At 36.8% G+C, this 26,873-nt stretch overlaps 1 protein-coding gene across 6 annotated transcripts in view; it reads right to left on the reverse strand.

Moving 5' to 3' along the window:
- Positions 1-26,873, reverse strand: part of UBR5 (ubiquitin protein ligase E3 component n-recognin 5) — a 122,327-nt gene that overhangs the window by 41,964 nt on the left and 53,490 nt on the right. For 5 of the 6 annotated variants that reach the window (XM_058564744.1, XM_058564743.1, XM_058564741.1 and 2 more), the window contains exons 10-25: positions 21,948-22,064; positions 21,753-21,863; positions 20,967-21,121; positions 20,026-20,143; positions 16,671-16,855; positions 14,275-14,384; positions 13,333-13,445; positions 11,848-11,991; positions 11,640-11,751; positions 11,244-11,398; positions 10,778-10,975; positions 7,100-7,310; positions 6,219-6,345; positions 2,115-2,266; positions 1,571-1,666; positions 1,081-1,204 (exon numbers count right to left, since the gene is read on the reverse strand). In XM_058564744.1, the coding sequence (XP_058420727.1) occupies positions 1,081-1,204; positions 1,571-1,666; positions 2,115-2,266; positions 6,219-6,345; positions 7,100-7,310; positions 10,778-10,975; positions 11,244-11,398; positions 11,640-11,751; positions 11,848-11,991; positions 13,333-13,445; positions 14,275-14,384; positions 16,671-16,855; positions 20,026-20,143; positions 20,967-21,121; positions 21,753-21,863; positions 21,948-22,064 (2,228 nt within the window). The remainder of the gene's footprint in view (positions 1-1,080; positions 1,205-1,570; positions 1,667-2,114; positions 2,267-6,218; positions 6,346-7,099; positions 7,311-10,777; positions 10,976-11,243; positions 11,399-11,639; positions 11,752-11,847; positions 11,992-13,332; positions 13,446-14,274; positions 14,385-16,670; positions 16,856-20,025; positions 20,144-20,966; positions 21,122-21,752; positions 21,864-21,947; positions 22,065-26,873) is intronic. The other variant, XM_058564745.1, reaches the window with a different exon arrangement.

Here is a 26,873-nt window from a genome sequence, read left to right on the forward strand (position 1 = left end):
GATAATATTATCTACTCCAGATGGTTATTGCTAAAATTAAGAGTTATCGCAAGTAGAGTTTGGTACAGATAATAGCTAACTTTTATAAGAATGCTTATTATAATAAGTTTATAAAAGAAGATAAACAATCATGCTGAAAGCAGAGATATAATCTATTAATGGTTACTGAGCATTTATCACAAAATACTTATCAAAAACCCTGCGTACTCTCATGATAATTCTGCAAGTCAAAAAGATTTCTCAAGAAACCATCAGCATCATCCACGGAGTTTTAAAATAGATTCCAGGCCCCATCCCAGACCTACTGAGTTATACTTCTAGTGTAGAGCTTGGGGAAGAATCTGTATAATTTTTAAAAGTTCTCCAGGTGACAATGATAGAACTAATTTATGGATTCACACTTGAGAATAACTACACTGTGATCTTTTAAACATAGATACACCCTGATCAAGCTAGCATAAAATTGATTTGTATTTAGTGTATACTACATTATACTGAGAAGGCCTCTTTTCACTGAAGAGAGCTTAGTAACAGAGCTAGATCCTGATTTGTTGTTAGTGCCATCAAGTTCTGTCGATTCTACTCCTAGCGACCGTGTGTACAGCAGAGCAGAACCCTGCCTGGTCTTTTTGTGCCATCCACTCATCTTCCGGTGCTATATCAGACAATGCTCCATTATTCATAGGGTTTTCATGGCCAGTTTTTTCAGGAGTGGGTGGCCAGGTCCTTCTTCCTAATCTGTCTTAGTCTAGAAGCTCCACAGAAACCTTCCACCATGGGTGACCCTGCTAGTATTTGAAATACCAGTGGCATAGCTATCATTATCACAGCAACATGCAGCTGCCACGGTAGGACAACTGACAGATGGGTGGTGTGGTTCCATGACCAGAAAACAAACCGGGCCACAGTGGTGAGAGCTCTGAATCTTAACCACTAGACCACCAGGGATGGCTTGGATTCTGATAAATTATTTTAAGTTCACATGAGATAACTGTTGTCCATACATTGCAAGAAGATCAACTTGAACAGTAAAAGGAAATAAGCTAAATTTTCATATCAAAAGTATATTAAACTTCTTACTTGGCAGAGAGGAGTTCTCGTAGATAGGGCTGCAGAACAACACTGTCACATAACAGTTTTAATATAAAGTGAGCATTGGCCTTTCGATCCTTAGATTCTACTACAGATGGCTCTGTGGAAGGACCTGTAATTAAGCAGATCTATTTGGTAACAAAATAAGAGTAAACAAGACGGACTGAAAGAATATTCTGGAATAACATACCAAGTATCTATTAAATAAACCACCAGAAAAATATTCTACTATTGGTAGTAAGTAACTTCATTACAGAGAATTTAAACACATTAACACATTTTTACAAATCTCAAGTGATGAATTATATGTACACACACCACAATTTCACTGACATATAGAAGATAATTCAGAGAATTAGATGCCTTTCAACCCAAGGAAAGGCTACTTGAGATAAAGTGTGGATCTGTAAAAGCCTATATCCAAAGTGTGTCCTTTTATCTTCCAAATGCCTGGGCAGATAAAATAATAGATTCTCACCTGGAATGGTGGAGGTGCTTGGTCCTTGACCGGTGCCAGTCGCTGCTGTGGTAAGAGATCCCACAGCAGGGGCCAGGATAAAATCAATGTCACCATCTTTCAGTAAACAGAACAGCAGGATGTACATCATTATAGGCAACATATCCCTAAAATGTTCTCTTAACTGGCCTTAAGGCTTTTCTCTGCAAGCCAAAGGTCAAATCGGACAGAGGTTTAAGTGGAAATTTCTTTTCCCAACTATAAGAGAAGGAATCCACTAGGCAAATTACTGACTTATCTTGATATGTTACTAGCTAGCTTGTTACCAGTATGGAAATACATATTTCAATAAAAGAGGGATACCTGACAAGAGTTTCTAGAATTTTAATTTTTAAATTACAAACCCCTTAAAACCAAATCTTTATAAATAAATTAGTTATAATAATACTCATTATGTTACTTTTTAAATATTTCAGATTTCTAAATATCCTATTAAAATGTTCAATTTCTTTTCTTTCATGACCTTGTCTTTTTGTTAAACACTAAATAAAATAATAGATCTTACCAGGATCCATTGCAGGAGGGTCAGGAACCCAACTAGGGGGAGCTATGGGGGGTGAAACTGGATCCTGGTGGTCACTGGATGAAGCTCCAGCTTCATGTCTACCCAAACCAGCCGCTCTCAACGAACGTCTCATCATTTCCCGTAATCTCAAACTAGAGGAACATAGACAAAATCAGGGCTCACCACTATGTCTAAAAATGACAGAAAGGTGCACAGAACTTCTCATCTGAAATCAAAGTTTGCTCTATAAGCAAATAATCCAGGCAAGGGAAGTGAAGGACAAATGCCATTCTGGAATCACAGAATAAGTCAGTGAGGGATAGAAATGCAACTGGGGGCTCCTAGTACCCAGTTGAGCACTAAAACCACTAGAATAAGCTCCCACACAAACTTAAGCACAGGGAACAAAAGTTGCGGTGAAGTAAGATTAAAAAATAATCTTTTATACAGTTAAGATAAATGAACAGCTAAACATTGAAATAAAAAATTTTTCTGTCCCCTGTTTATAATCAATAAGAATTAAGTTTAATAATAGACATCAGCAAACATACTGATCAGCACAAAACCAATACTGTTAGCCCACTAAATCCCTTTTCTGTGATCTCAAAAGCAACTAAACTAATAATCACACAGTAAGTAGTTTTAAAACAAAGACCAATTTAGATTTATTTTTTACACAAAAAATGTTTTTTTAACAGTACAACTTGCATCCCAAGGAAATTATAATGAATGAAACTGGAGCTTGTAAAATGTGTTGTTAATGTCTGGGCGTGATATTTTTTCTCCTGCTATATCAAAAAAATAATAATAATACTGCACAGGTGTGCACATCACTAAAAAGATCACAAACACAGACCTCATTAGGGGAAGTGGTAACTACCATACAAAAATCTATACCTCTGAATAAAAGCTTACAAAGGCTATAAAATTAACACATTAAGAACTAACAGCAATTGAGAGAGAGCACATAAGGCAAATCCCTTCACTCAGCCACAATTTTAAAGCTTCTAAATGAATAAAGAGTAAAAATTTGATTTTAAGGGCCAGGCAACACACAAGGGACTTCATTCTCCCATGCAGATTTAATCCCAAAGACATGACACTTCAAATGATGTGCAAGACCTAACACCTTCAGGTCAACATTATATGTCTAAATAAGTAATTTAGAAAGATTTTTATTAACGTTTGAATGTTTAATTATAATTATTATTTAATCCAAGGGTAAATGTGTTTTTCCATATCCATACACTTTCAGTTTTATAAGAAAAAAATTTTTAAAGCATTTACAAAAATTTCTTTTAGAGGCTACTACTTGCAGGAACACGTCTATTTTATAAGACTTGTGTATGATGATGTACCTTAGGGAACAGAAACATTCTTTGCAAGATGCTACAAAGTAAATTTTAATGTCTCAAATAATATATTAGTTATTATAGTATTCAGTATTAAAAATACTTATAGTTAATTCTTTTATGGAATCAACATCTTCTCTCTCCCAGTTTAGAAATCTGAGTTTACGAGGTTTTATATTATGAAGGAGAGCAGGGCACAGTGATCATATCAGTTGAGGTCACTTCTCTGCCCAAAGACATCACCCACAGAGAAAGGCAGGCTCCTTACCAGTAACAGCACACACCAGGGTGACTGTTCACACTGTGATGCTCCTATACAATTTTAATTAAACTCAACATAGACACTCGGTACCCTAATGGGTCTTATTCAAAACACAGAGAGAGAAAAAAAAAATCAGCAATAATTGGGAAGCACTGCAAATAACCTGAAAATAAATGCATGTTTTGGGCTTATCAAGAAGAATGCTTACACCAGGGTCACAAACTCAATGCCTACTGGCCCAGAAGGTAAAATAAACTGAGGAAAGGGCAGTCAGGTGTAAGTAGGGAGCAATGGCAAACTAGAGGCATACATGCTCATCTAAAGGCATTCAAATTTTAAAGAAAAAAAATTTTAACATAGCACAGGCCAAACAAAACATGTGGGCTATTCTCCAACCTCTAGCTTAGAGCAGATTAAGAATAAATGAAGATAAATTGAGACCATAGTCTCATCTTGAACTTGCAAACTCCCAACTTTGTTGTTGTGATGTAGTCAATTTCAATATTAAGTGAGGGGGTCATTCCTTGTCATTTAAAAAATTGTCCTTAACCTCTTTTCTTCATTAGGTCTTGGGAACATTTTTAAGTACAATGCCCAGCTCCTCATATAGATTCTTTAAAAACAAAAAACAAAAAACAAAAAAAAGAAAATTATTCTTCAAGATGTTGTACACAATTCATGAAGATTCACCTGTATCCTCAGTGGCTGAGGACAATACTGAGGAGATACCACCTTGGCTGCTAAGATTCAGAGTTTTGACATTTCTTCGTATAGGCTTGCCTGTAGTCATCGTATTTTCTGACAATATGGAAGAATTCAAGGATGATGTAATTTCCTCTTTGTAAGCACGTAATATCCATGCTACAGAAGCCTTAGAATCCAGTCATGTTCAAACATAACACTGTGACAAAAAAGCGAAGGTCATGTGTCTTCCAGATTAACAATCTCTAGAGTACATACACCTGCAATCAGATGCATCAATCAAGCTTTCCACTAAATCTGCCCTTTGTACTCAGGAACTATTGAGTCACATAACAAAACTTCTGAGTCAAATCATCATCTGAAGGCATTTAACAGTATTCCATTCAATATTGAAATTGCATCAGTTTTGAGCTTACAGCTCATGAATCCCAGCCTGCATACTCATCAAGGGGCATCGCCTAGAAAATCCATTGTAGGCTAGAGGAGGGTTTCACTTCAATGAAGCAGAGTCTGTGGACTTCCTACTGCCCGGCGTGGATAATAAGACTCCTGTGCTTTCATCTGTTCAACCGGCAGCCCTGAGTTTGAACTGGTTAAGAGCACTGCAGTGAAATCTTCGGCAAATGCCTCAAAGGAGCTTACTCTGCAAATTATTTCTGTGAGCAACACATCACCCACTCCTGAAGCTCCTTTTAGTCTTTGCCTTCAAAATAATCCTTACATGAAAAAAAGATGGCAGCACTGGCATTGGACCAACCATATCAGAGTCCAACTTGATTTGCACCTGTATTTTCCCTGAGGAAATGAAATAGCTGAAATAATTCAGACACTAATTTCTTCATGAAGAATTTAAGTTGCTTTCCATTTTAAACCAAACACTTTGTCTGCCTAGTACAGTCCTAAACAAATAAGCTGGTGATAGTTTCCATTTTGTATAGTCTACATCATGTTTTTGTACTGTTTTAAATTATAATTTGGTCACTCATAGTTTTTGATAAATCTCACTTCAGGATGTTTTTGAACCTTGGAAGCTATCAAGTTGGTACCAGTTTTAGAAGAATCATTTTTTAAAAGGAAAGCTGAATATGGAACAGAAAATAGGCAAAGAGAGTCTTCATTTTAAGTAGACTTTACAACCTATCACCTTAGCACAGTGAGCAGTGCTTCCAATAATGATCTGTCACGTATCCAAGAATTTTGGTTCTCATGTCTAATATGAATGTGCATTTTTCTTCAGAAAAAAAACAGCTATATCCTGAATTCCTTATATTCTTCATCTATTCAAACACCTAGTAATTTTTAACGTGTTATAAGATTTGTCCATCTCAAAACTCAGAAAGCCTGAAAATTTAAAATATCAAACATTCATAACACACACCAGCTTTTCATTTCTTCCCAGATCTTTAAGACATCTGAGAAATTGACCTAAATAAGCAATCTGAAAATAAAAGATTGATGTTCTTCCATTTATTGTTATTACTTGTTCTCCAACTAAAGAAAATAACTTCCTAGGAAACAAGAATGATGAATTTAAAACACATTCAAAGAATCAAGTTTGAACTGCTTGTCTAAATTATCTCAAATTTTTGAAGCATTTTGGTCCTACTGTTCTATACTTAAACTCTAATTAGATATTATCAGGTATTTTTCCCAGGGTGATATTGGGAGGAACAATAACAAAACAAAAAGACCCACCAATTCATGCGTATGATGGGTAAGAGATACATTTTTTCCTGTACTTGGATTATGTTTCCGCCAATTAAACTTTCCTGGTAAAAATCACATTACCTTCGGCTACTTGATGATCCAGCCCGATTACCTGGGCCATTGCTTGAAACGACTGATATTGCATTCGCAATGGCCTCAACAGCAGAAAGCCTTTCTGCGAATGTATTTCTTTCAGAGCGCTCTGCTTCTGAAACATAAAAAGAAAAATTAGGATCAATTTAAACTTCAAAAATAACTAAGTGATTGAGTATGTGCAGGCCATTAAATGCTAAGTGCTCTGTATTTCAGTGCTCTATTCACATACTAGAGACAATTAATAGCTTAGTTTTTCCTCCTCAGAGCAACAAACACTTAAGACAGATTGAACTATGACCTTTAATATGTGAATTATTTCCTTATTCTGCATTATTATGCATTCATTAAACATTATGAATTACACAGCTGCAATTTAGGTTTTCAGTTTCTACCTTCATTTAGCCAATTTAAAATTTTAAAAAAGCTTATTTACTTTTCCAAAAACATCTAACAATTCACTAGGTTACTCTTGCCTCTCGATTCTGAAAACTGGGATAGAAGGTGCCTCAATATAACTTGCCTTAACTTGCTAAATAATTCTCACCGTAACAAAAGTCATCTGCAATTATCAGATCAGTAAAGCTCATTACGTATTATACATATAGTTTGTATATATCATAGACAACAGGACTCAAGACAACAAAAACATATTGATAATTTTATTTGCTTATGTTACATACTCATTCTAATAAGAGGACAGGCATTTTTACCTTCTCAGAATGTCAAAACTCCTAGATTTTACACAACAAAGTACAGTACATACAAATTATTTATAGTGATTTCCTTTTCTTTCCTTTAATAGTTGTTATCTTTTCAAAATTGCCTAAAATTCCTTCTAAAGACCTTGTTATAGTTCTTAATCTCACCCTCTTCTTCTTTAGTTTCCTTATTGCTGGTTGGAAAGCAAACTGATACACAAGCATGCAAAATATTTCGATTTCCATCACATCTGTGGCTGATGAATGTCTGTAGCATCTGTAGATTCTGCTCTAAAACAACCGCTTGCTCAAGATTCATAAGATACTGTCGACAGGCCTCATAGTCACAGCGCAGGATGTGTTGCATTAAGGTTTGCTTCTGTGCTCAGACAAATTAGGGAAAAAACTTCAATGAATCTGAATAGCACATTACACATTTCAAAAATTTCTCATGGCCAACACAGTAATATAATCAGCTCTGCAAATAAGTAGAGACAATTTCAGGTAGCCCGGCAAAAGGAGTTGAACTTAAGGGTACCCTCTAAGCAGAGTATACAATTGACAGGAATGGAAAAGGGTGGGTAAATTTTCTGTAAAGGACCAGTAAATATTTTCAGCTTTTGCAACTAACCCAATTCTGTGGCTGCAGCCGGGAGAGCAGCTATATAGAATGCACAAAGGAATAGGAGGGGCTGGATTTGGCCTGCAGGCCATAGTTTGCCAACCCCTGGTTTATATTATATATTATATAACTACTGAATTAGAACACTATTAGTATTGTTAACCAATTAAGCAAAGGGCACATATTTTACTTCAGGCTTCCTTATAGCCTCTTAGGCTCTTAAAGGCTATATCACACTGTGGTACCTTCAACTCCCCAGAAATCATGACAGATGCAATCCCCTAAAGGTGACAAATAATGTATTCCACTGTCAAAGACATGGTAGACTGATAAAGTATTTACAGAACATATCATTAACTACCTGAGAAACAGCATGCTATAGACTAAATATCTGTGTCCCCCTCAAAATGCATATGTTGAAACCTAATCCCCAATGTGACAGTATTTGGAGGTGGGGCCTTTGGGAGGTGTAGGTCATGAGGATAGAGTCCTCATGACTGGAATTAATGCCCTTAACAGGGGCTGAAGAGAGTGGAGATCTCCCCTTCTACCATATGAGGACACATGGCTGTCTACAAACCAGTAAGTGGGTCCTCACCAGACACCAAACCTCCCACACCTTGATCTTCGACTTCCAGCCTCCAGAACCGTGAGAAATAAACTGCTGTTGTTTAAAAGCCATTCACAGTCTATAGCAGCATGAATGGACTAAGATACAAAATGAACATACCAAGGAGTTCAAATGTACTTCTTTCTGAAGGTGAAACTATTGTTATGGGATATTTAATGGACTAAATATAAAGCATTAGTTTTGGAAAACAAGTAAATTTGTTCATTTTAACTAGAATTAGGAACTGGAAAAAAGCAGGTGGAAAAAGAGTGTGGGAATATACATGGAAGAAGAAAGATGCATCTGAACAACTTGGCTCCTCCCCGCAAACTGCCTAAACAACCTATGGGAAAGAGGAGAGGTAAAAGTGGGGGGAAAGGGGATACAAGAAAATACAGCTAAAAAACTATTTTCAGTACCTGCCACACGTGAAATTGGCCATTTTGATTGTGGAACTAAAGCTGTGAGGTGACCCCATAAATTGCAAGCTCTAGTTCAAGAGTATGAGCTGGGCCACATAACACTAAACTTGCCAAAGTCTGGTGACATATATGCATTAATCAATATGTTGAGAGAATATGTCAAAGTCTCTCCAAAGAATAAAAAGCATAGTACTTTTAAAAGTAACTAAAATCAAGATACTCTGCTGGACACTGCTGTGACACAGAATGTTTTCAAGCAATCAGCCAGTCATTTGTTAGAAGCAGCTACTCCTACAGGGAACTTTCATCTCCAACCTCCTGGACTGTACATGGGCTCACACTGAGAGTATCAATACCACATTTACTGCGTTACAAGCAAAAAAAGTTAATTCTGCATCACTAAATGCTGTATTTGTCACTTATTCTTTTGGCAAAAGGCAGAGAGAGTTCAGTAAAAAATTTCTTGCAGGTCTACTAGGCACCAAGCCCCAGTCACTGAGGTACAAAGATAAATGATGATACACTTTATGCCCACCCATGGAGATGATGACACATTTTACCTTTACCCTTCAGATGCTGACAAAGTACAGGGGTCATAGAATCAAATGCCTACAGAAGTATTTGAAGTAATATAAATGAGTGGAGGAGGCTGGGTGTAAAAAAGATAACACAAGCTGTACAATAAATAAATGGCAACAACATCTGGACTCAGAGCAATAAATTTTAAGTAGTGGGAACTGCAATGAATTGGAAAGACCATGTATAGCCTCTAAAAGGGACTGACTAATGTTTTTATGATGGCCCAGTGTTACTAGATCTTCTAATTTTTTAGAGCAACAGAAAATCTGAATTTTAAATATAAATCCTGTGAGTTTTTAAATGTTGGGAACTCATCAAGAATTCTAAAACGATGTGAAAGCTATTTCTACGAGCTAAGTTCAGGCCACAGCCACCTCCTTAACCCCACACCACTACCAGTTTGGAACCACTAGTCTAGTGAGGTTACAATCTAAACTAAATTAAGAATATGAGCACTGTGTCTCTAAACAAAAGCTTACAGGCAGCTCTCAGGAGCACCTGGATTCAGACTATTTTAGATGCAGTTCTAACAAGTTTGCTTGTCACTCCCAACCTAATGGAAGGTAAATAAGCTCCCATACTGAGCTCCATTTCCATCCTTACGCTTGTTAATGCTCCTTCTCAGTCTCTTGTGCAGGTTCCTTGGGATCTTAAATTTAAATGCTGAGACTATTCTCATGGCTCAGTCCTTAGAACTTTTCTCTTCTCCATGACCTTGGTAATCTCATTCAGTATAATTCCTTTAAACGTCACAGATGTACTGACAACTCTTAAGTATATTTCTCCACCTTGGTCCCTCTCTCCTGGTCTTCAGACTTACACATCTAACTCTCTATTCACCATCTCCCCTTGGATATCTGATAGGCATCTTAAACTTGACATGTCTAAAAACAAACTCTTGATATCACCCCCTCTCCCTCCTGAATCTGCTTCATCCCTACAGTCTTCACCTCAATAGATGGCAACTTCATTTTTCCAAGACCTTGCACCTGCTTACTTCCTCTATTTCAGATCCTATATTTAGCCATAAGCAAATCCTGTTGGTTTTACCTTAAAACCTATCTAGTATATCTAGAATCTAATCACTTCTCACTCATAACTCTACCTGCTGGGCCAAGCCACCATCACCTCGCACCTGGATTATTTTAATAACCTCCTAACTGGTCTCCCTACTTCCACTCTGTCCCCCTCGCATTCTCAGCATGTCAGCAGTGATCCTGAATGTACACAAGAATGTACACATTCTCCGAACATATTAATGAGATTCACAAAGGCTGCTTCCTGCCTGGGATAAAACCTCTCACCTTCATCTGGTGTCTAGCAGACCCCCATCTGATTACGCAAAGCTGTGTCCAGGCCTCACCTCCTCAGAGAAGCCTTCTCTATAGTCACAGTCTGGTTTATAACCCTCCCTTTTGTGTTCCTACAACACTGCATCCCTCACTCAAACACTTAAGAGTATAATGTAATCAATGGTTTACTCAACTCTCTTGTCCTAATAGACTATTAGCTCCTGTAAGGAAGGGGCAATGAATGATCTAGTCAAGATTATTTTCCTAGACTAGCAATGTCTTCTGAATTAAAATGCCAAGTAGTTTCAAAAGTCAAATTACCTCTACAGCCATGATGATAATAGCAGCTTTCTTTTTGATTGTTGAATTGGCAGGAAGATTTATTAAAGAATGTACACCCATCCCAAGACTACTAATAGGTGGAAGATCAAGCCAATCAGGATCCCTTATTCCTCCCATGCAATCTTTGGCCATGGGGTAGATAGTACCATTTCCATCTCGAAGAATAATAGGAGACTCCTATAAGAGAGGGAAAATAGTAAGTTCAGCTCCCAATCAAAAATGTATCTCTGTTTTTTACAACAGATACATTTATTTTCAAATTAAATTAGTTATATATATATTAGTTTGTAATACTGACCAAATAAGAAACTTAGTATTAAAATGTGCTGGATATTCTTAATTTTTCAATAGTTTAATAACAAGCAAACTAGAGCCAAACCTTAAGCTTCACAAAAATGCCAATGTTGTCATATCACTTTCCAAAAGCAAAAATAAGCCTCTATACCTGCCCAGCAGTAAAAATGGCTACATTCCTCTCATTCTGACCAAGGAAAGCAATGCTGCTTGTAGGGAAATTATTTTCTTGTTCTGCTTTTCCTGTAGCAAGATCAAAGATACAGTATCGTACCCAATTTCCAGTCTTCAAAACAGCATGCACACCTTCAGAAACACATACATGTAAAAAAAAAAAACAACATTGTTACAAAACTTCAATAATCTCTAATAAGTACATACCAAATTTTAACATCTCTGGCCACATTTGAAATGTAGATACACTTCAATCCATAACATGTCACAAAAACTGCCAAACGCCCCAAACCACTTTATCCTATTCCCATATACTGCACAAGTATTAACAGGATATAGAATACGCCAGTTGAGAAAGTTACAAAATCTTTACCTTTGGAATCCACATTCACTGCTAATATTTCTGTTTTTTCAGGTATACAAAGTTTTTTAGGAGTCCTTTGGAAACAGTCAGGAACTTTTGGTGTTCCACCAGTTTTAACAACCTGCATGACACAAAAGGAATTTTGCTCTCAAATTCCATGACCTACTCAAGGAGTCCATCCCAATATTCACCTGCTGGGTGACTCCTCTACACTTACCTGCAGCTCATCAATTCTAAGTAACCTACAATCTTGCAGGAGAGAGGAAGGGTCAGCATCGGAACCAGAGCTGCTCTGACAGTTTGTATTACTGGATGTTCCTGGGAATTTTACAGCAACATAGGCACCATCCACTTTTAGCACCTAGAAGGACAGGTAAATATGCTGAATAGTAACACTAACTTATGTGAAATCAATAGGCAAATTATATTCATTGAACTAATTTAACATTGAAGGCATTTAATTCCTTATGAGTATGTTTCTTCAATGATCACTAAGTTATAAAATTAACCTGAACAGACTCATCAAAGCTTTGTTGTATGTTTGAGGCTTATTTTCTAGAGAAAAACTGACCCAGTAGCCAGTAATTACAGTCTGTGGATGTTTAGGAATCAATTGAAAAAATTAAGTATAACCCACACAATCCTCCCATCCTCCCTCTTTATTAGTTTAGAGCCCCACTCTGCAAAAGAACTTTTGCAATGATGTTAATAGTCCATTTCTGTACTGTCCAATATGGTAGCCATTAGCCATAAGTGGCTACTGAGCACTTGAAAAGGAGCTAATATGACTGAGGAGCTGACTTTTTAATGTTATTTAATTTTAATAAATTTGATTAACCACATATATAGCTAGTGGCGACTATAGTGGACAACACAGATAAAGAGTCAGCAATGCACAGAAAGACAAGCACAGGACTTGAAACTAGAATACTTGAGTCCCACACCTCTGCTACTTACTGCTTTTGATTTTGAGCCAGACTAATCTTCTCAGAAGACAATACCTGCCCAGAAACTACAGTTCTACTTTGAGAATCAAATGGAATAGTGTACGAGAAAGGCCTTTGTCAATTATAGGGCATGGTATATCTACTCTTTCCTTTAAGTCAAAATCAAAGACTATCACATTTCAGAAACTAATGAGCAATCAGGAAAACCTTTACTTTGCAGATATCCTACAGCTATAGATCCATTTTGTTTTTAAGTATGTGTGGAGAAAAAGGTGGAATTAATGGCATTCCAGCTGATGGACTCAACTCACTAGGTTTCTCAGAAGGCAAGACCCCCTCCAGGATGAAGGGAAGAGAAAGTAAAAGGTGAGTTAGAGTAGTAAGATTTTTAAATGTTATGGAAAATAATCTCCATTAGAACTGTCTAATAGTTCCAAAGAATGGACTGTATCAAAAAGTAGTACATCTCTTTGCAAATTTTCTGTAAATATAAAATTATTCCAAAATAACATTTTTTTAAAAAGCAACATATCACCATAAATGCTCAAGGAGAGGCATAAGAATCATCTATTTATCTGTGAGGGACAGAGGAGGCACCTGCATCAGAATAAGGGATGGGATTAAAGAGATCACTGCAGGGGATAAATAAAGCAGCTCTGAAGAAAGGGCTCATCAACACTCACCAACAATAAACTCTTGGATAACCAATACCATCACAATTCAGTTAGCAGTTAACTCTTAGATACTGAACAAACCTTGCCAACAGGAACATTCTTAACATCTTCTACAAAAACGACTTCCCGAAGAGACCACTGCTCTTCGTTCACCTTTTCCTCCTCCTTCGGGGCAGGGGTGGACCGTCGTCGTTCTTAGACAACAACAAAATGGTAAGTACCAAAAAGAAAACGTGAAAGAGACTTTATAGATTTCATCTAAATACAGGAAAAAAGATCATTTTTAAAGGGATATATAATTGAGATATCTAAATAGAAATTTCGTGAACTACTGCTTTATAAATTGAGGTTTTATGACCAACTTTCATGTCAAATGAATTCATAGTGAAAAAATGGCCATATCTGTTAATGCCTAACTATATTGACACTACTACAAACAACCGCAAAGAAATAAAAATGTATTTTGGGCGCTCAAATTAGGGCTATCTGACCCAGGTTTAAAACGGAAGATCTGTTGGGTTGTTCTTAAAACTATCACATAACTATTAAAGTTTAACTTTCATTTTCCTCAGGTGCAAAGCAACTGCACTGTAAAACAAATTTATTTTGAAGAGCCTTAAAAAAACTCTTTAAATCCAAAGTGCAGTACTAAGTCTAGACTTATAAATTCTACAAATTCTGAGCAAAAGTTGTGACCAAGCCATAACCAATTTACAGTAACAACAGTCTCAACAAAGATGGGCAGATATTCTACTGAGTGGCAGTTATTTCCTTCTGTTACTGCAATGCATTTTACATACTATAAAAAATTATAAGTCAAAAACAACAGAAATAGAAAACACTGAAAATACTATTGTTCTATTTAAATAAAGCTGCACAAAAAAATAAAACAAACTAGTAGAAACATTTTTATATAAAAAGATATTAGAAATGGTATGAGTTGTCTCAAATCAGAAACAAACCGAACACAGATGTCTGCCTGGGACCTTATCTTGACCAGTGTGCACTACACATAACACTTACTATATGGCATCGATGCACTGCTGGCAATTGAGGAGGCATCACTGCACGTGGATGCCGGGGACGGGGGAGGACCCATTTCCGTTTTCACTGGTTCCTGCTTACTTTCAGGCCTGAGATTAGAAATAAGATTCTCCTTATAATTAAGAAAATGAAATATTAGGAATTTATCAAATGGTTTATTTTTAAGTCAAGTTTATTCTTATAAGGGAATGAAATATTAAAAACTTGTACAAAATGGTATGTTTTTAGGATTCTAGGTACTGAAAAAGGTACACAGAGCATACTTCAAATTTTTAATAATATTTTAAAATAGGAAAGAAAAATATACCATATATAAAGCTATCAACAACTTGGAACAATGATTCAGATAAGCCTTATCTAGGAATAACAACAAAAGCTACAGTCAATTTATCAACATGGCTTTATCATAAGCGTCTTGAGCAAACAAGTTTCACACTTCAGTGAACCCTGCCTTGGACACAGCAATTTAACTGAAAAAATGGTAAAGGCAAATAAATAAAAAGCCCACTAGATCATTAATTTCTTAGAGTTCAAAGAAAGAACTCTACTCGCAATGGTTTACAAAAAACTTATTCTTGAACCACCTGGTGATGAACCATCACCTGCTATAACTGAAATGAGAAGCTACAGGATTAATAAACTACCCCCTTCATTGAGTTATTTTATTAATTATAGTCAAGAAGATACCTACAGCAACTATATAATATACTACAGATGGTAAAAACATAAATATTTTTATTCATTCAAGGGCAGAAGTCAATTTTTAGTCGGAAAAATTACATATTACTCAGATATTTGTTATATAGAGATCATTCAGGTATATATTGTAATCAGGGCCATCATCTTAACCCCTTCATCTCCTATTACCCCCACCTGGAATTTCAGCTGAGTTTAGAAATAGTCCACAGCATCTTAGCAAATCACACAGTATAAGCACACGTGGATACTCATGGCTGCTCTGCAAATCTGATGGTGGAGGCAAGCCAACACTGACTCATCACTAACATGCCTTCAAAGGGAATGCATTTCAATGACTAGCAAAGAAGACTCTCTTGACATGAAAATGATTATCTTCTTAATGTCTAATTTCACTTAGCTCTTCTGCTAAGTTTATTAATATAGATGGCAAATGTCAAGGAAGATCTTGAAAAACCTCATTATGTTACAGGATTTAAATAGCATGTTCTATTTTAATCTTGTTTATATTTGTACATGTCAAAAATATTTCAAACACTCTTTACAAAGTTTCATGAACAATGAAAATGTGTGTTACTTTTATTTTTAGGATAAAAATCAATGTAATTAGGAGGATAGTCTATAAATCTATTTTTTAAAACAAGATAGAGCATTAAAACAAAGCAAAAAACCTTAATTAGGCATAAATTACAATAGCTTTGGTTTATTAAAGATTATTTTTTAACTATTTAACAGTAATCCCTGTGTTTTCTGAATTTCAATTTGCATTTTTAACATTAAGAGGAATAGCAACAAAGGTAGCAAAATTACAATCATTAGCATCATTTGAGCAAACTGAAAAATTTCAAAACTTTAAAAACCTATATGTATACTACATCCCCAATCATTTCTCTGCAATGCCTGCACACATTTAGAAAAAAAGAAAACACATCAAAATATTTAAAATGTTATTCTGGAATGTGATATTATTACTCTTCCATGTTGCTGTAATGGTCACATCTTTTTATAAGATTAAGAAAAAAGTTATTTAAAAACTTTACTAAGATTTTTAAGTTCATGTAACAAACAACTAAATGATACTATACATAAATATTTTTCAAGATGAGCAGATGCCTCCAAAAGTACAGGTGTTAAGATCTGTGTAGCTGGTTCCCAAACAATAAGCCAGCCCCAGAACGTGGGCTATACACAATGCCGTGGTATTTCTGTGTGCATAGCCCTCCAACTCAAATCCTTTACAAATCCTTTACAGAGTTTCCCTCCCAGCACATTAACCTGTAAAACCCTTCCAATCATCAAGATGCAGGCAGGATGTCACATAAAAACTAAGATGATTAACACAGAGAGAGCAGGAGAAAGCTGGCCTTGCATTATTACCGATATACACACCTGCAAAGCACATACTCTAATGACAAAACAAGACATCAAAAGAGAACTGAAGACTGTCATTCTGGCCACTGAACATCAGGAACAACTATAATATACAAATATTAACCAAGTTGCAAACAGTAAATTTTACCAATTCCTTTCAAAACTCCTGAGGACCTTAACAAGACCCCATCCTGTTAGCACTTTTATACATCACTATACACCTCTAAGTCTCCCTTGATTACCCCCCTTCATATACAGAGCAAACTAGAATGGTGTAAAATCAAGATTAGTTAGGGTAGAGTACTTACTTAGCTTCAGTAGTTTTGCTAGCTTTGTCCATGCTTTTCAAGCTCTCAGGAGATCTAAGTTGAAATCTACAGCTATCATTCATGTTCCAAACTGACTCCATTAAGACACCAACTTTAGGAATCCCAGCACTAATTGAAAATGCAACTGCTCCAGCATGATAAAGAGGATTATTTCTTAAGCATACCTAGTAAACAAAAGAAAAATCACCATCAAGATGACATAATTTTAAAACTATCAGAGTTATTTCAAATGTATGAAAGTACAATATACGAAAGTACTGCTTCCAGGGCCAGCCCGCTGGCACAGTGGTTAAGCTCATGTGCTCTACTTCGACGGCCTGGGATTCACGGGTTCGGATCCCAGGCGCAGACCGACGCATCGCTTGTCAAGCCATGCTGTGGTGATATCCCATATAAAGTAGAGGAAGATGGGCATGCATGTTAGCCCACGGCCAGTCTTCCTCAGCAAAAAGAGGAGGATTGGCAACAGATGTTGGGTCAGGGCTAATCTTCCTCAAAAAAAAAAAAAAAAAGTATTGCTTCCTAGGTTTTCCAAATACAATATTACACAATCAAGAAGGCTGATAAAGCATTGACCTAAAGGTCTCTATCAAGAAAATATGTTCCCAAAATTAAGGAGCAGGAGTAATTTTAGCACATTTGCTAAAAATTAACTTTAAAATTTCATGCAGCAAATATCCTGACCATTCTGCTACAAGAAAACAGAAAAGACACAGCAGAGAAGAAACTAAAGAGGTGGTCATTGAAAAAATGAAATGTGAACAAAACAATTACGTTTTTTGTCTGTTTCTTATAATTCAAAATTATTTTCTTCCTGAATTCATGATGCGCTGTAACTTCATCTCTACGGATGTTTGTTTACCCCAGAAAACTGCTGTTTTCTACAAGCCAGAAGCTTTCTGGCTTCTCTCTCAAATTAAAAATTTCTCTCAAATTAAAAAATAAAATGTAGACATTAGTGTTAGAAGTTAATGAGTTCAGGAGTGAACATCCTATAAATTCTCACTGCCAGAGAGCACCATCAGGTCATACTCTGCAACCAGTAACTTGCAAGGTGACACTGTCAAACATACCAACAATAGCTCCAAATAAGATCTGAACATTACTTTTGGAAATCTCTTTTGATTTCTCCAGTAGCCCAATCTTACTGACATTCTGTTCAGTCATCCAACAACTAATGATTATGTTGTACTTGACTGTGGCATATATGAAGATCATGTTTTTTGGTGGTTTATAACAAAATATAAGTGACATTGGTACATTTGAGAAGTATGGGAACTGAAAATACTGGCATAGAGCTGCAGTTCCATCAAATAGTTGTGTCACTAAATATAGTTTTGTGGCACAGAATGAATAGTCCATAAGAGCCGACTTCTTAAAAAAAAATGTTATGTCCTGCTTAGCTGTGACTTAAAGGGAAGTTTCATCCACAAATTTTCAGAAAAGACTCTGATGAAAACTTAAAGCCTGAAAGAGGATCAATAAGAAAGAAGGCTATAATTGAAAGAGAAATGTGGCAAGATATATTAGAAGGTAAGTTATTTATTAATGCCTTCTTATAAAAATAAATGCACCTTACAGACAAGGAAGTGTGTATTCAGGGTCCGGCATATAACAAGACATGCAATGAATATTTGTTAAATACATTACTCAATAATTATGATCTGTGAGTGCAGGTGTAGCTGAAAACTCTAAGTGATCAACAATCCTTTCAGATATTAACATATGAATGCTTTCCTTGTTGTCGCTGTGACTATCTTAATTGTCCAGTTTTCTACAGCTTTAAAACAAAATCTTAGTTCTATACCAATGTATTTTAATATGTTGGTATCTTTCAGCAATTTAGTGCCAAGCTATTTTGTTTAAAGCTTTTCTTCAGTGCATCTTTAAAGTATTTTTTTCACCCTCTTTGTCTATAGGAATGTCATCCTACGTGCCAATAAGGCAACTGCTAGGATATCCTGCCATTATGTGAGTCCAGTGAACAAGGAACTTTGAGAACATCAGAAATCAGTATTTGAACTTAATAGGAAAAGGGGAGCTCCTAGAAGAGAGAGATCTCTCCAAAGCAAGTAACATAAATAAGGAAGGCTGAACAATAATATTCGAAAATAGTAGGTAAAACAAAGGGGTCAGAACAAGACAACCATGAATAAAACAAAAAAACTGAGCCACAGATAAAAAGAGAAGGTACATTTAAGGTACCACATTATGTAATAAAAACCACCATTTGTCTAAGTGTTAGGGATTATAAAATCCTTAAACTTCGTTGCAGCACCTGCTATAACGAATATAAGCATTAAGTTTTATCCTGAAGATAAACTTGTCTAAGAGTCTAATGAATTAGAAGTATAACAATAGTTGTCAAACTCTTTTCATCTCCGGACCCTCTTTCTCTATTAAATATTGCTAAGGACCCAAAAATCTTTTGTTTATGTGGGTCATATCTAGGTGGTATTTAATGTATTAGTAATTAAAACTGAAAAACTTAAAAATATTTAACAGTAATAAACCCCATGTCAATATAAACAATTTTTAGGAAAAATAACTACATTTTCAAAAAAATCATCGAGAAAAGTGGCACTGTTTACATTTTTGCAAATCTCTTAATGTCTGACTTAATAGAAGACAGCTGGATTTCCATGTCTGCTTCTGCCTTCAACCTGCTGCAATATGTTACTTGGACTAAAGTATATGAAGGCAGTTCAGCCACACACAGATACGTAACTGGAAAAAGGAGGATTCTGCAGACTCCCTGAAAGGGTCGAGAAGCCAGCAGGAGTCCTTGGACCACACCTGGAGAACCACTGGGGTATGAGAAAAATGACCTTCCATAAGATATGTATAGGAACCTAAAATCATCTCGGAGTCAAAAAACAGAAAACTGGTAGAAACACAGGGATTTGACGAAGTCTCCTGCCTCACGCTGACAATACCTCCAGAAAGCAGTATCTTGCAAACTGCTTGGTCGTAAGAATCCCCTGGGATGTTTGTTAAACACAATGATGCCTGGACCATAGCACCAAAGAAACTGAAGAAACATTTCAGGTAAGGGGCTCTTGACTCTGCATTTAAGTACCAAATGATTCTTAAAATCAGACAAATCTAGGAACCCTGCCCCATAGGGAAACCAACCTACTAACATCAGGGCAGCATCTGTACGTTACTCAACTACTGAATAAAGAGGGATGGGGCACATACATGCTACCAGAACCTGGCCCTTCAAATGACATTCATTTATAAAATTGCTTGTACGGAAATTACTTACAGAGGAAGAAAGTGATTTTGAAGAGAAACAATGTCCCTTAGAACAGGCTTAATTCTAATCACTCACCTGGGTACCAACAGTGATGTTTGGCATGGAAGAAATACCAGCACTAGATTTGGGCTTTTTATTTTTTGCTCTAGCTTTCTCTAACATTTTTTTCCTTTGACTAAAAGGGACTACACCCCTGAAAAGGAAAAGCATAAATTGGTCAAACAAGCAGCAAAGAAGCCCATTAAATAAATCTGAAATTACACATTATTTACTATTTAAGCACTTCTGGTATATTCCTTCTCTAATATTTTTGCTTCAGAATAATATTAACATGTACAACTTATTCTTAATCGTAACTTGATCATAGATTTAAAACATAACTGGATCCATTTTACTTAAACCTTTAGGATTAAAAAGTGCAGGAAATTCATCATTTGTTATTTTTTTCCAAATAATTATATTTCATCAGTAGATTCCCCTGTATATTATTTCTGCCAATGCATATTTACTGATAACTCCTTAAAACATAACCGAGAATACATTTAAAGTTCTTTTCTAACAGTAAAGGAATAATTGAGGCATAGAATATGCATAGAATGAAATACTTTAATATCTTTTAAAATTATATTTTAAGTAATACTGTTGAATGAAGAAAGCATAACCTATGCTTCCAATTATGTAAAAGCAAAGCACACATTTATGTATAGGAGAAAAGGATTAAAATACCCCTAAATGTTAACAGTAGTTATCTTTGGGTTCTGGGATTATAGGTGATTTTTGTTTCTACTTTATACCTTTATAAAATTTCATAATTATAGTCACCAAGTATGCATTACTTTGATGAGCTTTTCTTTTTCTAAGGTTTTCCACGTTCCTTTGCTCCAGAGTGGAATTTCCCTCTCTGTCTGGCATTATCTTTCGACTGACCTTTCACACTGGTATTCCAGCACTCAGAGCACCTATCTCTGCACGTAAAAGCCATCACAGAGAAGAAATCCCCCTCCATGCATACTCACCACCAATATAAATTGTTCTCTAGCTGGGCGCAGGTGTAAAGGGCACAGCAGTGTAAAGAAACAATCCGTTCGCCTTGAAGTTCTGAGTAAGTCTGAGCAGTGTGCTCTAATTTAGAAGCCACAGAACTTAAAGTTTCATCCACCCATGTAGCAACCTAAAGAATAAAATATTAGAGATTTAAATAAAAACGAGTATTCTTTTCACAAGGATTGTGGTCAAAACTAGGGCAAGCTATACATACTCTATGGACGGAATTCTAAAATGTTTTAAGCTAAATGTTAGAAAAATAAGTAATTAACAAAAGGTTCTTAGTAAGAGTAGAAACTAAAATACTTTCTTCACACAAATAAATCAAAAGAGCAGTTATTGAAAGGAATGTCAAAAGCCATCTCTAAGGCATTAATCAAAAGTAAACATTTGCTCCAATAATTTTTAAAAGAATTTAGTGACTCTAAAGCCAGACTGATCATCTGAGGTATAACTTTCTCAATCTATCTATTATGGCTTTTCAATATCTCCTCCTTTGTCAGCACTGATCTTGAATACTTTTTTCCTTCCCTTAAAGTAGAAAGCTACCCTAAAGTTGGATTATAATATAGAGATAAACCAGCAACAAAAAGATTATACATTAGATTACTTTAACTATACTAACGCTTGAGACACATTATATTCGTGGATCTAGTTAGAAAGATAGAAAATGAAAAGATGGAAAAGGGGCAGGGAGAGGAAGAAACCCAAGAATTTAAGCATGAAATGGTTATCATTCAATGCAAAGTGTTTCATACCTTGTTATTTTCTGTAGCTACAGTTGCTCTTATGCTATTTGCAGACAGGAGGACTATCTTTTCATTGGTTAGCCCCAAAAATGTTGCTCGTGGATGATGTAATGAAGGATTCTTTGAAAGTACAAGAAAAATGATTACCATTTTGTATGTTGGTATGTAGAGCTATTCGATGTAAGATTTAATATAGTAAAATACCTGTGCATTTCTGTACGGCTCAGATTCATTCCACTTCCACTGATAAAGTTCTCCTTTACTGCTGACAGCCAAAAGCTCAGAATATAAAGCCCCAATACAGATGAATTTTGTTCCATCCTGTAATGTAAAAATAATACAATGGTATATAAACATAACAATTGCCAAACCTGATGATTTGCATACGACACTTTAATCACTACATCAAATCTGGATTAATTATGTGAACACACAAACCATAGCTATGCAAAGTCTTTGGCACAGCCTGCAAGGCCCTCCACAATGTGGCCCCGCTCCCTGCCTGAACTCACTCCACTCCAGTCACACTGACCTTCTCCCTGCTCCTGGACCATGTCCGCCAGGACCCCACCAGGTCCTTGTTGTTCTCTTGCCTTGTTTCTCAGGTGACTCACTCTCTCTCCTCAATCAAGTCTGCTTAAACAAGACTTTCTCTGACCACACTATCTACAAAACCACCACTCTCATATTCTAGCTTATTACTCTGCTTTCTTTTTAGTTCATAGCATTTCACAACTTGACGTATATTTACTTGTTTATAGTCTATCTTACTCGAACATAAACTTTGTCGTGTTCACCACTGTATCTTGAGTTCTTAGAATAGTGCACAAAGTAGGTGCTCAATAAATGAACTGTTTAAATGAAGGGGAAAAACCACAATAAGGAATTGAAGCAGGGAAAGCCGAGTGTCAAAACAGGTGATTCCTTCCTGTAGGCTCTCCCAAGCTGCTGAAACAAATGTCTATGTTGTTTTTTAAGGTAAAAGTTCATCTAGTTTTAAGGCAATGCACATGCAATGAGTTGGAATGCAATTAAATTATAAAAAGCATGGATAATAAATATAAACAAACAGTATCAATGATAATTTTTTTTACATAAGACCAATATGATCAGAGTCATAAAACTACCCAGAAACCTCACAGCAAAACTTGCCAAAAACAGACTTTGGATTGTACTTTTTGCTTTGGTCTGTACACCACTTCTCTGCTCTCTGGAATCCTGGCTCCAGAGGATGCTAAGCTAATGGTGTCTTTTTGGTTTTCTGTCAAATTTCAACCTTATTTTCTCAGATGGGTTATGGTGCTCAGCTAACGCCCATGACATCTGCCAAGATTTGTAATACAAGAACAACAGGTTATGCCTCAGAGTTGTACAGAAAGAACACTAATTTTAATCTTCTATTTTACCAGTATCGTCAGCCCTGTTTTCCAGTCACTTCAATAGAAGGATGGGAAAGAGACCAAATTTGAAATTCTCCAAGTTAGCAATTCCTCTCTTCCTTTCAACATATCTGAAAACCACTGTCTACTTTCTCCATGGCTGCTGCGTCAAATCTTAACATTTCTACTTCACACTTCCTTCCCGACACCTTGGTCAAAAAGATGCTGGAATCAGACCAAGTGAGTCCAAAACTTGGATCCAACACTTATTAAGTATGTGATATCAGCTAAGTTATGTAATTTCTCTGAACCCAATTCTTCACCTCTAAAATGGGTATAATAATAATACACTGGGGGAGGGGATAAAAACCAAATAAAGTAACATATAAAAAGTAAACAGCACAGGCCTCAGCACAAATAAGTGCTCAAGGAAATTCAACTATGATTACTGTGCTCCCCTGACTTCATCTCCTACTCACCCAGAAAGCACAAGCTTCCTGAATATTCCTACTTCCAGATTTATTTAATGAAAAAACACCATTCTCTCCTCTCCCCACCCCCACCATCTCAGAGAAAGAAGTGTCCTTCTCTCCTCTTTAAAGGTAAACCTCACACACAATGGATGCAACCCTCTCTCTCATAACCCCAACCACCATCCAAACTCATCTCTTCTTCAATCCTACTCATGGTAAAGTGAACTGTTACTTACTTGGCATATGTTTCACCTTACCAGATTTCACTAACAGCTGTAACTGCACTTTCAACATCCATATCAAGGCCCCATGCACTTTATCAATCCATCTTCTCTTTAAACTCTTCAAACCATTTGACCCTGTTCATCGTCAGTTTGGAACCTCTCCTCTCCCCTGTGCACAGGTCACCACTCTTTGTGGGTCTTCCTCCTATCTTCATGACTATCTTCTCCATCTCCCTCATACCCCACCATGCACTCCCTGCCCCAGATTCTGTCCTTGTCCCTTTATTCAAATTATGCTCCACTCTCAGCCTTAGTGACTGCATCCACGAGGGCACCGTGCTTTTAAACATGTAAATCTCCTATCTCCAGACTGCCCTGCAAGAGCTCTCTACCTGGATGGATGTCTTAAAAGCACCATAACATCTCCAAAATGAATTCATCATCTCCTCCAAAGCTGCAGGTCCTCTGAAGGCCCTATCTCCATGAATGACATCCGCCACCCCCCCGTACCAGGAGAGAGACGAGAGAACCTGGGCCTCTCCTCAACTCCTCCTCCTCTTCTCTCAACAACACGATGACTAGCGAACCAGTGCCGCACCTTCCTCAAACCCCTCTCAGGTTCTTCCCTTCCTCTTGTCCCCACTGCCATTGCCTTGGTTGAGATCCTCACAATTCCTTTCTTTAACAATTATACCAGTCTCCTAACTGACTCTAGATTTTTCCTGTTTCTGTCTTTCTCCCACAATGCCAACAGTGTTCACTTCCTTAAAAACAAAACCAAACCTCACCAATCTCATCATGTTACTTCTCTAAGAATTCTGTTGGCTTCCTAGTGGCTGCAGAGCATCTCAACTCTCACAGGTTGTCTAGGGACCCTTACAGCCTTGCTCACCTTGCTCTTCTCCCACTGTCTACCACGGAGCAGCAGTTCTGAATTTCTCTTTATTCTGCAAACACAAACACACTGTGACCTTTCATGACTCCAGGCCCATGCTTGATATGTTTAGAATGCCTCTGCATCTTGGTCAACACCTACTTAACCTTAAAAATGCTGCTTAAATGTCATCTCCTCTGTGAAGTCTTTGCCAAATCGCTCAGGCGGTATTAGTCATTCCCTACTCTGAACCCCTAAGCATTGTATTCTCACCTCCAATCTAGTACTGATCATACTGTGAACACATTTCACTGCATGTGATTTTTAACAAAACTCAAATCATTATAATCAGTAAATTTGCAACTATCTGAATAACAATAAACAGGTTACCAATCAAACTAGAAACTCTTCCCCAAAGAGAGAGGAAAACTGCCAAAAATATGATGAAAATTACCTAGTGGCCAAAGCTTAAAAAAAAAAAAATCACTCAGCCCAGAAACATGAACTCCCACCCCTACATCTGCATTTAGTAATCTATATTTTGAAAAAGTTGGTCTTTCTATTCTTAAATTTCTCCCCACAAAACTTGGTTTTCGGGGCCGGCCCTGTGGCTGAGCAGTTAAGTGCGCGCACTCCGCTACTGGCGGCCCAGGTTCGGATCCCGGGCGCGCACCGACGCACTGCTTCTCCGGCCATGCTGAGGTCGCGTCCCACATACAGCAACTAGAAGGATGTGCAACTATGACATACAACTATCTACTGGGGCTTTGGGGGAAAAAAAGGAGGAGGATTGGCAATAGATGTTAGCTCAGAGCCAGTGTTCCTCAGCAAAAAGGGGAGGATTAGCACGGATGTTAGCTCAGGGCTGATATTCCTCACAAAAAAAAAAAAAAAAAAACACAAAAAAAAACCTTGGTTTTCATCTTTTTTTTTTTTAATTTTCCTATTATCAGCAAACACTAGTTTTCCCATTAAGTACCAGCTCCAACAGTGACGTCCTGTGTATTATGCTGAAATGGATGGCATACAACTACAGGTTACGCAGCACAACTTGGTCAACTATATTTATTCACACTTGGTTTCTCCTTGCCTATCTACTTTTCCATAGTCTCCTTATGCCTGGCTTCTTTTCCTTTTTATGACCATTTCTCCTTTTGCCCTTACTTCATTATTAAATTACATTTGTGACACACCTAGCTAATTCTTAACGGATACTTCCTGGAAGCTTCTAAGTGTCAATAAAAAAAAAAAAATAAAGACCTCTCCCACCCAACTTCCACTGCTAGAACCCTGGAGGTGAAGCACTGTGACCCACAAGTTTGGTCGACTAGTTACAACAAAAAGGCTGCTCCAAACAGCTTAAGTAAGGAGCCAAATGTCATGGGGCTACTTCCTCTCAATACCATTCAAAGAAACTGAGAATAACAACTCTACAATTCAAAAGCCAGAGGGAATAAATTATCTTATTTCTCCTAGACTGTATGAAAATAGGTCCAGAACAGTAAGGGATGTGACTGTTAATTAACAGTACTGACTTGCTGAATCAGTTTTATTTCTTCATCACCCACCATAAAACTCTCAACAAACTCCTCTCTGACAGCTTACTGAAAATCAAGCATGTGTGCTGAAAGGGTTTATTTTGTTACAGGGCACAAAGTGAAGTTTCAATGTTTAGTTTCAGCAGATTTACTTAGCATGGATTTCCATGTAATTTTTCTCCCTCCTCTCCCTTCAATATTGATTACTTAGCTCTTATCTTTGCATTCTACTCTAACAGTCTTTGTTACTACTGTAACTGCATTTTTCTTCCCCTTGTAAGTCACTTTAGATTCTGGTTGGAAGTAGGTTGGTATAAATACATGTATAGTTACAATTTACATGTACACCTTCAGCAACACAAAACTGCATTTCTAGTCCGAGAAAAGTAAATTGCAAAAATGACTGAGAAATGAAAATGGAGCCATGTCAGATCATCACCTAATTGAAAGATTTCATCTTCTCATAAAACAAACTGCATTATCAAAGCTACTTCCAGAAACATAAAGTACAAAAAGCAAAGAGAGGGAGGAACAGAGATGGGGGGAGAGAAAAGTGGGGGGGAAGGGGGGGAGGGAAGGAAGCAAAGGTGCACAGATGGATGGATTAGGGGAAGGACAGAATTAATAAGAAAGTTGGGTAAA

The sequence above is a fragment of the Diceros bicornis genome, chromosome 21 (assembly GCF_020826845.1).
Source record: "Diceros bicornis minor isolate mBicDic1 chromosome 21, mDicBic1.mat.cur, whole genome shotgun sequence".
In the NCBI taxonomy this organism is placed as follows: Eukaryota; Metazoa; Chordata; class Mammalia; order Perissodactyla; family Rhinocerotidae; genus Diceros; species Diceros bicornis.